We start from the raw sequence: 15,043 nt of genomic DNA on the forward strand, positions 1-15,043 counted from the left end.
TCACTGTTTTATACATGCATGAGAAGGCAGGTTGAAGAAGGTAGTATTTATGGAGCTTCCACAACTGCAGGCTAAATAACATGTGTGCGTGCGCTTAAACACGCATGCATGCACACACACACACACACAAAGAAATACATTTTTAATTATTACACATTAAATAATACAGTGAAGGAAAAAGGTAATTGCTCCTCTGCTGATTTTGAACGTTTGTCCACTGACAAAGAAATGATCAGTCTATAATTTTAATGCAAGGTGTATTTTAACAGCGAGAGACAGAATAACAAAAAATAAAATCCAGAAGAACTACACTGGAGGATCTTGTTAATGATCTTAAGGCAGCTGGAACCATAGTCAATTGTTAAACAACACTACGCTGTGAAGGACTGAAATCCAGCAGCACCCACAAGGTCCCCCTGCTAAAGAAAGTACATGTACAGGCCCATCTGAAGTTTGCCAACAAACAGCTGAATGATTTAGAGGAGAACTGGGTGAAAGTGTTGTGGTCAGATGAGACCAAAATCGAGCTCTTTGGCATCAACTCAGCTTGCCATGTTTGGAGGAGGAGGAGGAATCCTGCCTGTGACCTCAAGAACACCATCCCCAATGTCAAACATGGAGGTGGAAACATTATACTTTGGGGGTTGTTCTGCTAAGGGGACAGGACAACTGCACCACATCAAAATGATGATGGACAGGGCCATGTACCATCAAATCTTAGGTGAGAACCTCCTTCCCTTAGCCAAGGTATTAAATATTTCAGCATGACAATGACCCAAAACACACAGCCAATGCAACAAATGAGTGTCTCAAGAAGAAGCACATTAAGGTCCTGGAGTGGCCAAGCTATAGAAAATCTGTGGAGGGAGCTAAAGGTTCGAGTTGCCAAACATCAGCCTCAAAACTTTAATGATTTGAAGAGGATCTGCAAAGAGAAGTGGGACAAAATCCCTCCTAAGATGTGTGCAAACCTGGTGGCCAACTATAAGAAACATCTGACCTTTGTGATTGCCAGAAGGATTTTGCCAACAAGTACTAAGTTGAAGGGGTCAAATACCTATTTCACTCATTGACATGCAAATCAATTTATAACTTTTTTTTACATGCCTTTTTCTGGATGGGATGCCTTTTTTGGATAGGATACACCTACCATTAAAATTATAGAATGAGCATTTCTTTGACAGTGGGCAAACGTTTAAAATCAGCAGGGGATCAAATATTTTTTTCCCTCACTGAATATGGACAGATTATTATAGACATGTTAAAGTTGTGTTTGAATTATATCCTTGCATAAGTGTGGCTGTCCGAGTTTTTTTTTTTTTTTTAACTGCTGACAGTTGAAATAAAGTCTGTTTTGGATAATGAAATAAAACCAGAGATTGAATCCATTTATCTATCAGTATGTACTGTGAGTAGGTTTAGATGAAGTTGAGGAAAGCCAATATTAAATTGTTGAAAGTCTCACACGTCCTTTGCATACATTACTTTTACTTAAAGATGTCAAACATCAGTCATGCTGTACCCTTTTTACTGGTAATTATTTAAACATTTTCATGGCACTGATCTTTTCTCCATCTCGTTCCCTACAGATTGCATCAATTATTCATGGCACACAACCCTAGCAGCATAATCATTACAGGGTTAACTTGCATTGTTCTACATATTCTGTCTTCTTTTATGCCTTTCTCGAAGCCTGATAAAGGAGTTAGTAATAGTGTTCTATGGCAATGATATATGGCATTCTAATGCAAATGGCAACACATCACATCAATCTTGTTTATTTATTTATTTATTTAACACTAATAAAAACAGACACAATAGCTGTACTTGGCTAGGTCTTTGGTGCTATTGCATTTGCTCCGTTAGTCTCATTAATGACCCCAGCAAAAATATATTTTCTTGTCTTCAAGACAATTATGTATTTTGATAACATTATCTATTTAATATGCATACCCATGAATACTCTAAAATCCGTGTTGTTATATCGCCACATGTGTAAAGTCATTTTTGAGCATGGTACATTTTGTGTTTGTATTCTAGTCACAGACTATTGTTGAAGCTCTTAATGAAGCTCGTTGTAAAGCGTGCAAATTATGTCCGTGGCTTTAATATGTAGCAAAGAAGTATAGTTTTGCATATATTATCAAACACATACAAAATAAGAAAGGGATTGCGAAGGCATCTAGCTTTTTGAATATCTGTATAAAATACATATATAAATTTGAGGAAAATAAATATATTTTCAGATAAAAGGAAATTCCAGGGCACGGAAATACTTTGAAGCTGGAGGGGGACAAAACCCATGGGAAAGGGAAATAGGTAATAGAGAGGTATAAAGCTAACATCTAAAAAAAATGCAGACTGTGATGTGTAAGAATAATTATAAATATGTGGAAGCACTTTGATTATATATGTCCTTACTATTTTTACTGCTCGAAGTATGATCTGTAGTAGTGACCTACTTATATTTATGTATTAAAAAACAAGATAACATGTTCAACCAATTACTCTTTTGTTTTTCCGCCCATTGCAGAACAATATTTTTATTTCTAATAGATAGATAAATATATTTATACTTTATAATATTTATTTACGTAAAGTGAGTTTTGCCAAGATACATATATTAAGATTTCTCTAGCTTGTCTTGGGATACATAATTACATTTTTTCCCCCCATATAATCTTATTTTAGCAAATAAATGCAATTTGTGTATGTTAAAATATATTTTAACAGATGGTTATTTATGCAAGAAATATTGAATTTAATTGATCCATCCTTTCTGGCCCTGTCACATAATATACCATGCATTTGTATCATGTTGTGTTCAGTGTATAGAGCTAGCAATTTATTCTTAATATTTAAAGATTAGAAATGTAAAATATCAATTAGTATAAGATGCTACACCTTTTTAAATTAAATGTTGTAGCCCAGTAAGATTTTTACATTAATCCTTTTTGATATGGCCCTAATGCAAATATAGATAACAGCAAAATTAAGCCATGTAAATACCTGGTAGATGAGCCAGGGTTTAATAGCATACGTGGTCGAGTGGTCTTGAAATCAGATCTTGAGAAATGTATTTTATCATCAGTGTAGTTCAGACTGAAGTCCACATGAATACTCTTGAGTTATCAAGGAAGTAAACTAATTAAAATATGCAAAATATATTCATCTGATTAAAATGCCCAGATATCTCAAGAGCCAGGAGTAACATTTAGAAATCTTTAATGTTATTTGAAGGTAATGAAATGTTATCCTGGAAAAACATAACATTAACCATACTCTAACAATCTCAATTAGGGCATTTATTTTTTGATTTTATTATCATTACCATCATGAATTGGATTTAATATCAGGGCAAAGTTTACACATTATTAATTTCAGTTTAAAGTTTAGTTATTATGTTGATAGTAAAAGACCTTCTTTAATGTTTTCATGTAATAAATGAAGCAGATAAGTTGAATAAATTGTTGTTTTTTTTGTTTTGTTTTTATTTGTCTGTCATTATTATTATTATTATTATTTAGTCATGTGAACACTCTGGTATTGCTGCATTTGTATTTGGATACTGACTAGATTGCTGAAAAACCTCATTTCCAGTCATTCTGTAATTTTTCCAAATAAAAATACACAAGTGTAGTAAGTTTATATTCTTGTTGGAGCTGAAATAGTTATGTGTGAGTATTAACGCTATTAGATCTACAATGATTTAGGGTCTGTATTTTTGGTGATAGTTATGAGTTGAGAGAAAATAGGAATAGTTATGTGATCTTTGATCTGACTCAGTTTATTGTTCAAGCCTGTAGTATCTTGTATGTAACTGTTTGTTTTTGCGACCAGTCAGTATGGTGACATAAATAGTGTCACGTTACCAAATTGTGTCTCTGAGAAACAAGTAAATAGATATCTCAAAGTTAGGGCATCATTCTAATTTGGCATTTTAAGTTCTCCAGAAACTTTGCTAGGTTATAGACATGAAGTATAATTATACTCCGGAAAAAAAGCAAGATACAAATCTGGTGTCTTTGCCATAAACTAGATGATTCTTCAGAGCAAAATAGGTTCAGGGCAGAACTGTACAACATATTATGTATAGGTTTACTTAAATAGAAATGTTAAATTACAGTGGAACAAATACATAGCAAAACTACCAACAAGACCTGTCACAAATGCACAGAATCTTGAAAAAGCCTCAGTCATTGAGGGGTTAATCATCTCTTATAAAATATTATTCAGTTTGACAATTCTTAAATATCAAAGATTAAAATGCACAGCGAGTAGTGTGTAGTGCCTGATAATTAAGCAACCTATTTGTACATTATATCGTTAATATAATTATAAAGTCATCTTGTTGTTACTCAGCAACATGAATACACATAGAGAAAGTGGAAAATTTACAACGGCAGTGCTGTTTGATGTTGAATTTAAAATAGCCCTCTCTTTAGTTTAGCATTATGTATAGTTCTTGCTTCACTGGGTACTTCTGTATCAATGACGACCACAATGCCCTTCAATGTAAATGCCAGTCATTCAATGACTTTGTGAATACTAGCTGTATTATCATTATCCCATAGAGAAATATGCTAAGAGGATGAATGGTATCACTTTGACCTTATGTTTCCTTTTGCACATTATGTACTCTTAACCACTTCACTAGAGAAATATGCTAAAAGGATGAATGGTATCACTTTGACGTTATGTTCCCTCTTGAACATTATGTACTTTTAACCCCTTCACTATGAGATTGTATACCCGATTCCCAGAGTTATACAAAAAAAAATAGTTTGCAATTTGTTACCCTTTTGGGTGCCAGACAGTAGAGCCAGTGCTCGCTCATGGTCCGAGATCAGAAGGGAGCATTGACATGGGTCTGCACTTAACCAGAAGTGCAGAACTGCAACTAAAACAACTGGACTGTCATGGAATCCACTGGACCACCAGGTTAGTTAATAATTACCTCCCTTCATAACCAAAATACAATCAGGAGAGAGGATATCTGTCCCTTAGCCACCAATCTTATTTTTTTCCACTAATTAACTCTTCTTTTTGGAGTTTTTTTTCCCCACATTGTGCCCTTTACCAATATGGCCGAAATAACACTGTTGGCTGAGTCAATTCCCATATAGGAAGACTCAATGATGTCATTCTACATGGATGCCAAGAAAGAGAAAGGGATTTTTGCGCCTCTTTTACTGTTTATTAAGAAGGACATTGATCACACGTATTTACCAAACACTTTTTTCTATCAGAATATCACTGTTTTTATGACCATACCGCTGAGCGGTTTTTGCAAAATGGAACGCACACGGTCCCAAAATGGCCGTTGATGCGTTCCAGGCTTGTAACTCACCTTATCCACTGTGTACAGTGACGTCGCGTCACTTCTGGTATGACGCATACGGTCATAAAATGGGCGTTTCAAGCTGAAACACATAGCATTATTCCACGTGGTAACGCCGCGTCACTTCCGGTATGACGTGTGCGTTCCACAAGCGAACACACCAGGAAGTCATTATCCATAAGTATGTTACATAAATAAAGGACATTTATCAAGACTCTCTCACACTTCTGAAGAAGCCTGACGGGCTGAAAGTGGGACTTTCTTTTTATATATATAGCCATTTTTGTTTTATATACTTGTTATTAAATAGTACATTTTAAAGCTATATACACCTATTTACTATTTTACTTCCTGGTTACCATATCCTTCGGTGGGGATTATACCACCCATGCTGGTTATACTAGAGCAAGTTTCTGCTCTAGTAAATGTGAGTACCACATTTTCTATTTGCATTTTTATTTATTTTATCAGTACACACTACACTATTGGCGTTCTCTCTCTATGTTCCTTCCATATTACTACCACCATTGGAATTCTGGAGTTACCTGTTGAAATATAGATCCTTAGACGGGGATTGTTTCGTCCAAGCGAATTACGGTAGAGCTCCTGGATAGCTCTAACAAATGTGAGTGTAAATTACTCTAATTCACTCCATTATTTTATTTTATTACCTAACATTATTGCACTATGATGTTCTTTTTCTGTTTTTATGTCTGAGGATTTATAAGAATCGTTGACAATTTTTATGTACTTATATTTTATATATTAATTATCATCTGGGGCGCGGTTCCTCTTTTCTTTTTTGCATTCTTCTTGTCACAAGGTTGGGAACCCTTGTATTGGTTACCGCTGCCTATTTTATTACTGTTTATTGGAGTGAGTGCCTATTATATTCTTTTCTATATTAGACACAAACATAGCTACACTGATACACACACATATGCACACTCTGATGCATGCACATGAAAACACACACAAACACACTAATGCACAGACACACATTGACAGATACTGACATACAGTCTCAACATGTGTCTAACAGGGTGTATCTGCCTGTGTGTATTTCTGTCTGTGTGTTTTTGGCATTGTATATCTTTGTATGTGCTTGAGAGTGTGTGTGTCTGACAGTAAGTCATAGACTTGGAGATTAATTTTCAGTCCAAATTGCTATTTGTCTGAATATAACCTGACCAGGTTTTCAGTGAAACGTCAATCTGAAACATAGCCAAATTATGGCTGAACCAAAATCTGCAATGGCCAAGTATACTCGTTTTGGTTTATGATTCTGATTTTTGATGCGTTCCAGGCTTGTAACTCACTCTATTGTTTTCTTATGTGTTTTTTCCCCCACATTGTGCCCTTTACCAATATGGCCGAAATAACACTGTTGGCTGAGTCAATTCCCATATAGGAAGACTCAATGATGTCATTCTACATGGATGCCAAGAAAGAGAAAGGGATTTGTGCGCCTCTTTTACTGTTTATTAAGAAGGACATTGATCACACGTATTTACCAAACACTTTTTTCTATCAGAATATCACTGTTTTTATGACCATACCGCTGAGCGGTTTTTGCAAAATGGAACGCACACGGTCCCAAAATGGCCGTTGATGGCCGTAAAGTGTAAGACTGAAAGTTACAAAAAGAATCCCCAACTCATAATAGATGATGGAGCAGTGAGGAGAGACAGGATCCCTTACATACAATACACATCATAAATATAATGTACCTACAGCTAATTTATCCATAAAATCAAGTGCCACTGTAAATAATGGAGAGCACAAACAGGAACCCAGAATGTTTAGTTAAGCTAGTCCACCATGTTACAGAAATAAATAAAAACAAAACATTAGATACTATGTTGTTCCCTCTCAAAAATATATTTCAGACATTATTTCGACCAAGTAAGTAGAGTACAAACAGTTCTAATGCACAGCATACATTTGCGCTTCTTACAACAGTATTTTTCATTCATGTTCTTAGTGACCATCTGTGGAATGGCGTGGAAGGGATTAAATCATATATCTAGCACATCATTCAAATAGATCATGAAAATGGATAACCTTTTTATAAACATAAAATGAAAGTACTTTATAAAGCTTTATATTTTTTATTAATGCTCTATGTTTTAAACACTTTTGAATAAGACAAAACTCCATGATGAATACAGCTGCAGGACAACTCTAGAATTACACTAGAATTAGTAGAGGAAATGTACGACCCCTACAGTGATGTGTCCACAGAGATGGCCAGGATGAAAACAGACAAGGCGAGACAGTAAGATATTTTCAATTTGAACAGAGAAGCACCCAGCAATACATGTAGAAAAGATAAGAAAATCTAGTTCACACCACAAGCTGCTAAAAACTGTGCATCACCTAAAACCACAATCCTTGGAGGGTTGACCCCCAAGGCTTCTGAGGCTTCAGGGCTTTCTTATGTAGACCATGGCATTACTGAAATAACAAAATACTGCAGATATTTGGAACCTGACTGAGGTGCTGAGATCAATAAGCAAAGACATAACTGGAACTGCTTATAGCTTTAAAATAATTGCCACAGAGTTTCTAGAGGAAATGGAATTAAGAGCACTGGGTAGCTGAAGCTGTTGATTCTGGAACAGATTAACGGGGGCTTGTGCTTGGGTATTTAAATAATCCAGTAATTAACAATTTTAGGACCAGAGTATAACAAAATAGAAAATAACATGTTTTATAATAGTTGTTGCAATATTTTTAAAACACATTTATTTGGAAGAGTTGTAGTTTACACTTATTTCTTATTTTTGGGAAATTATAATTTAGTAGAATGTTCTGTTATAGAAATCAACTTACAGTGTGTTTATGAACATTCTATTAACTTCTTGTTTTTCCCTGGAATATATTGTGATTCTATGTGATTCTTGAATATATATATATCTATATATATATATCTATATATATCTATATTTATATATAAATTCTTGATGTTTTTCGTGCATAGATAATACATATTACAGGAATTCTGGCAACGCCACAACAGCTGTTGCCAGCGTTTCAGCAGACATAGAGAGACAATTGTTTAGCATGGATTACTTTGCACATATTTTTTTTAAAGTGAAAGAAAATAACAACTGAAATGAGAAAAACAAGTCTACTCACAGAGCAGAAACTAAGCTTGTAAGTAGTGAGGCAAAAGTAGACATGTGGATTACACCTAATGGAGGCCATTGGATCCAAACTCACCAACATTGTTGTAATAGACAGGCTTAGCATGCATGAATAAATGATAGAAGGATAAGCAGGCTAATTCTATATGTGTAAACTATAAGTAGATATACCACCCCAAGTAGCACCAGGGACATCAAGGAGCAGACAGATTATTATAGCCATATGACAGCTATCATCTTGGTATACTAGAACTAAACATAACATAACTCCACAATGGGTGGTCAGCACGAGCAATCAATAGGCTGTGTTCAAACAAGTAATAAGAGTCTCAGCCTTGCGGTCAGCTGATTCCCATTATGAGGAGGATGCTATCCCAGTCAAGATCGCCATTCTGCAGGCCCAGTGCCATGCTGTCCTCATAGCAAGGATAATAGCCTAATTCATAAGAGCATACATTTTAGAGACTATATTGGACTGATTTTATTTTTCTGGGTCTCATTCTGGGTCTCATTCATTACCAGTACTGAGTTTGCTGAATCATCGCCTGCATTAATTGACACAGTGTATATTTATGGAGATACATTTGTATGTGTCTATTTTTCCCTTTTGCCAAAATATGCATCATAAGAGTGAATGTTATTGAACTTCTTATTTTATAGTGATATATTTTATTTAAATTCACTGTTTAGCAGATCTACCATCTCTGCTAGAAATACATTTATTTAACATAGTATATCTATTTCTATAGAAATATTCTAGGTGTTGGTATCTACTCCTGATTGAAGCAATTGATCTTTTTCTTTTTCTTTTGTTTTACATATTCAACCTAGGGTGTGGGTTGTTTTACCAGTCGTTTAGTGGATACTCACCTATTTCTATACCATAACCTCTACCTTCCAACCTGTAATGATCCCCTATATTCAAGCTGAAACAATATGCCTTTTGAAACACCCTGGGGTGTCTTCTTTAAGATATGATATGCCTTTGTGGGGTAAAATACTTACACAAAGTATAAGAAAAAGGCAAGCTCCACACTAGAGAAAGTAAATACCACCTGCTGGTACAATATCTGGGAGAAACAAAAACTGCACATAACATTATACAGTAAAAAAGGGGAGGGAAATGAGGGAGAAGTGAGAAAACTCACAAGACGTCAGGAAATTCAGGCATGTCTCCCCAGAAAAGGGGTATATATACATATGTTGGTACTTCAACTGTCAACTGTAAATTGTAAAAGGAGAACCAATAGCGTAATAAGGTTAAAACAGAAACTTTAATGCTTAAAATTGCACTTACAAAAGGGCAATGTGTTCAGTCATATCTCCATCCAAGGAGGACCCGAAACAGCATACTGCAAGGAGTAAGGTGGAGCAGGAACAATGGCCAAATTAAAAGGCTGAAAAAAGCTTATTATCATTACACTTTGTACAAGCTAGGGAAGCATTATCCCACACTAAGGTTACAAATATGCCATTTTAAATAACCTGCCATGTCTTCTTTAAGAAATGGTATGCCTTTGTGGGGTATTTGAAATAGGCAACCTGCTAACGTACTCCAAAATGGGGCATTGACCAAAATAAACCATCTATGAAAATTCACGGTTAAAAACCTGAACTTGTCACGTCTCTTTTACAGCACTGTAACTTCATAAAATAGTGTTTATTTTTTACACTGGACATATTGTTTTACTCAAAAGGGGTAACTGAGCATAATTTGGGGGAATTTTATGACACTGGTACATTTGAAATGTGCAAAATACCCAGGAAAAATGCAACATGTACACCCTGTTCCAAATTATTATGCAAATTCTATGTAAGTGTCACAAAGATTAAATATTTTGTTTTTCAGTTTAACTCATAGATGGCATTGTGTCTCAGGTCTCTTTTGACCACTGAAAACAATCTCAGACACCTGTGATAATTAGATTGCCAGGTGAGCCCAATTTAAGGAAAAACTACTAAAGAAGGGTGTTCCACATTATTAAGCAGAGCACCATTTTCATGCAATATGGGTAAGAAAAAGGATCTCTCTGCTGCCGAAAATAGTTCAATGCCTTGGACGAGGTGTGAAAACATTAGATATTTCACGAAAACTTAAGCGTGATCATTGCACTATTAAGAGATTTGTGGCTGATTCAGAGCACAGATGGGTTTGTTCAGATAAAAGCACATTGAGGGAGATTTCTGCCAGATCCCTGCATCGGATCAAGAGAGCAGCTGCTAAAATATCATTACATAGCAGCAAACAGATATTTAAAGCTGCTGGTGCCTCTGGAGTCCCACGGACATCAAGGTGTAGAGTCCTCCAGAGTCTTCCAACTGTGCATAAACCTTGTATTCGGCCACCACTAACCAATGCTCACAAGGAGAAATGGCTGCATTGAGCAGAAAAATACATGAAGACTAATTTTCAAACAGTCCTGTTCACTGATGAGTGGCGTGCAAACCTGGATGGTCCAGATGGATGGAGTAGTGGATGATTGGTTGACGGCCACCCTGTTCCAACAAGGCTGCAACATCAGCAAGGCAGTGGTGGAGTCATGTTTTTGGCCGGAATCATGGGAAGAGAGCTGGTCGGCCCCTTTAGGGTCCCTGAAGGTGTAAAGATGACCTCTGCAAAGTATGGGTATTTTCTAACTGACCACTTTCTTCCCTGGTACAGAAGGAAGAACTATGCTTTCCGTAATAAAAAGTCATCTTCATGCATGACAATGCGCCATCTCATGCTGCAAAGAACACACCTGCATCAATGGCTGCTATGGGGATAAAAGGAGAGAAAGTCATGGTGTGGCCTCCATCCTAATGAGAACCTTTGAAGCATCCTCAAGCAAAAGATCTATGAGGGTGGGAGGCAGTTTACATCCAAACAGCAGCTCTGGGAGGCTATGCTGACATCTTGCAAACAAATTCAAGCAGAAACTGTCCAAAAACTCACAAGTTCAATGGATGCAAGACTTGTGAAGCTGCTATCAAATAAGGGGTCCTATGTTAAAATGTAACTTGACCTGCTAAAATGTTTAAAAAGTTAAAATGTTGTTATAAGTTTGATTGAAATAGCTTTTGATTTTAGTAAATATGCTGCAAACACAACAAATGACAATATTCAGTTCTTTACAACCTATAAAGTGTTTTGAAACTTACTGTTATATGTGTGTATGTCAAAAACAGAAAAAACACAATTTTACTACAAGATTTAGTAGAAATTGGCAGTGAAATGGCTTCATAAAAATTGTCAAAAAAAACCTTAGACAAATAGCCTGTGATATCTACTTTATATGCATATATATTTTTGTGTGGCAGTTTTGTCTTCTGTGATGACTATTAAACAAGACAAACATACCAACTTTTAAAATTGTTTCACATTGAAATTTTATTTTACTCCTTGTATTTTGAAACCTGTAACTTTGTAACAGGCAAAGGAATTTTTGGGACATATTAAGCACACACTACTGTTTTGCAATATTTTGCATTTTTATTATAATAAATGAGAATTTATATATGCATATGTCACATCAAACGAAAGCCCTCGTTGTCCTCTAAAAAAACAGTATACAATATATGTTGGTGCAATAAATAGATGCAAATTGCGGTTCAGCACAAACAGCAAAAAATGCAAAAATTGCTTGTGTCCTTAAGGGTAAGTCCAGCTTCTGAAGCTATGTCCTTAAGGGATTAAAGGCTGAAGTTGTCACTCAGTTTAATTTTTAATTATAAATAAAATCATTTCTAATTAATATCCTGTTATAAGACCTTGTAAGGATTTATTAATTGGAGTTCAGATTATTAACTAAACCATATCTGTCAACTAATCCTATGCATACATGTTTTGATTTTTCTTTTCTATTAGTACCCTGCGGTGGAATTTTAACAAAGCGCAAAGGGACTATCTTGTCTTCTGGTTACCCTGAACCATATGACAACAATCTGAACTGTATATGGAAAATAACAGTACCGGAGGGAGCAGGCATCCAGGTAAGATAATTTGAAATATATTAACTGTTGTCATATTTGTTCTCCTAGTACTTGTAATTAAACTAGATTAAACTAATATTTGATCTGTTTGTCACCTTTGTCACTGAGATTAAATTTTGAGCAAGAACAGTCTTCAGTACCTTTATACGTTTTTTTAATGACCAATTGGAGATTGAAGGTTTAAAAAATGAGACAGAGCAGAAAGTCTATTGTTTAGATGTTTTAATACACCAATTATTTCAAGAAAAAACATATTTAAATAATTTTTTTCATGGCAATAATGAGGTTCTCAGTTCTTATTTACCAAACAAGAACTCAAAAAATATACATACAAACAAATCGTGTATGCTGACTTCTTTTTTTTTTAAAGTGAATATTTTAAAAACGTTGCATACAATAAGCAGGCAGACAAGCTAGAATGCACTAAATATGAACCAAATTACTGTATGCTACCATTTACTACAAACATGTTCAAACACAAGTCACAAGAATTTTATCACATAAGACAGTTTTTTCATCACTGCATTCACAGATAATTTTAGATAAAAACTAAAGGATAATTTTGGATGAATATTCTCAATTGTTTTGCACAGTTATTACATTTGTGAATATATGTGCCTGTAGAGATATGTAGGTTGATTTCCAGAAATTACATTTTGTTAAATGTAATGGGCCCAATGCAACACTTTGATTTGCATTTGCATATTGGCATACACAAATGTAAATGCCACAAACATTGTGAGCTTACAAATGAAATGGTGGAAAATTATCAATTTCAACTGAACGTGAAATTTCCACTAGCTTGGCTATTTTGGCTTAACTTTTGCAACTTTACTGTGATCTCACCATAGTTCTGTATTTCATTATTAATGGAACACAGTTGTATCATTAACTGTACACAAAACATTCATGTTTTTTTTTTTTTATGTATATATTTTTCTAATCATGTATGATCTTCAAAGAGTTTGTTTATTATATATAATTTTTACATATTTTTACCTCTTTCACAATTTTGATAGTCAGTTTGCAAACAATGTCTACCTTGTTTACTTTTCACAGGTGCAAGTTGTCAGTTTTGCAACAGAACACAACTGGGATTCCCTAGATTTTTATGACGGCAGTGACAACAATGCTCCAAGACTCGGCAGTTATTCAGGTGAACGAGAAATGTGTTTAAAGTGCTTTGTTTATGGTCTGTTTAATAACTGTATTAAAGGATCAAATCCTACCATCAAAAGTCAAGCTACTGGCATTATTGTTACTGATATAGTGAACAAGAAACAAAAAAAAGCCTAATTTTGCTTTAGAATAATGAACATTATACATTTCATTGCATTGCTCATATCTTATTATTTTATGTGTAGGTGCTAGGATGTTAAGCAATGTGTCGAAGATATAGTTTATTTTGCCTTGTACATTTCAACTGTCTTAAAAAGTCATGCTGACATTAGCAACTATGATGTTCTTATATAGGCCTTCATTTATACATTTTAGATAAGCATTTCAAATGATTTAATATGTATAGATATACTTTTAAAATATTTTTTTGAAATATTAAAATATAAAAAAAAATATTGTGTATAAAAATATTAATATACCGAATATCATTTAAAAAAATGTATCCAAAAATAATAAACTAAAAAAAAAAAAAAACCTTTTAAAAAAAATATATTACATTTAGGCAGTAGTTAGACAAATCTAGAAGTCACCACTCAAAATTTTAGTTTTTCTTTTACTTTTGTTATATAGAACTAATTTTCATATTATTATTAATGTCAATCCCTTCATGCCATGCAAAATACTGGCATGCAAGATGTTACAATGTGTATAATGTGTACCTGTTTAGTGTCACTTTTTAGGTAGTAACATTTTGTGCAAAAAGAAATAAAAGGTTATTTAATAGTTTTGCTTTTATTTAATGCAGGAATTCAGGTAGATTAATACTAAATATATATATATATATATATGTAGTAAGGCCTTTTGGCCTGTGTTTGTGGGAGGGGCGTATGACACACCCCTTCCCTACTTAAGGGACACCCCTTACCTGGCTCCATACCTTCGAGATCAGCGTTGCATCCTGAATCCACTTCCGGTTCACGGACGGCGCCATCTTGCTTTCGGAAACTCCGCGTTTTTTCTTCAGTGTTAGCTGTGTCCAGGAACTCCTTACAGGTCTTTCCACGGCCAGCCACGCACAAAAAACCCGGTCTTCTTCGCTGATTGAGTCCCCAGGACTTCTAAAACGTAAGTCCGTCGCCCGGATCAATTCCCACGGCGTCGCAATCATTATTCAGCCTTACTTTACGGCCACACGCTTTACGGCCAAGTCTCAGGCGAATTTAACCCTCTGGTTTCCGGAAACCAATGTACTGAGTATGTAGCATTCGGATGCTTTGCTTTTCTCCCTACTTCACTTCAGTTTTGCTATTTACCATATTATAAGACTTTTTAGTGTCTGATATTAGTATTATCCGTTTTTAATATGCTGTTTATAGTTCATTGAGTACACAGTCTGTATTTTATATACATATAATGATCAGAGCATACACTTCCTAATTTGTGCTTTCATATTCATTAATTA

At 34.9% G+C, this 15,043-nt stretch overlaps 1 protein-coding gene across 1 annotated transcript in view; it reads left to right on the top strand.

The window, feature by feature from the left end:
- The window catches only part of CSMD3 (CUB and Sushi multiple domains 3), a 1,213,223-nt gene that overhangs the window by 947,366 nt on the left and 250,814 nt on the right, over nucleotides 1–15,043 (top strand). The window contains exons 37-38 of the mRNA XM_063451130.1: nucleotides 12,338–12,462; nucleotides 13,522–13,618. Of these exons, the coding sequence (XP_063307200.1) occupies nucleotides 12,338–12,462; nucleotides 13,522–13,618 (222 nt within the window). The remainder of the gene's footprint in view (nucleotides 1–12,337; nucleotides 12,463–13,521; nucleotides 13,619–15,043) is intronic.

The sequence above is a fragment of the Pelobates fuscus genome, chromosome 4 (genome assembly GCF_036172605.1).
Source record: "Pelobates fuscus isolate aPelFus1 chromosome 4, aPelFus1.pri, whole genome shotgun sequence".
NCBI classification, from domain to species: Eukaryota; Metazoa; Chordata; class Amphibia; order Anura; family Pelobatidae; genus Pelobates; species Pelobates fuscus.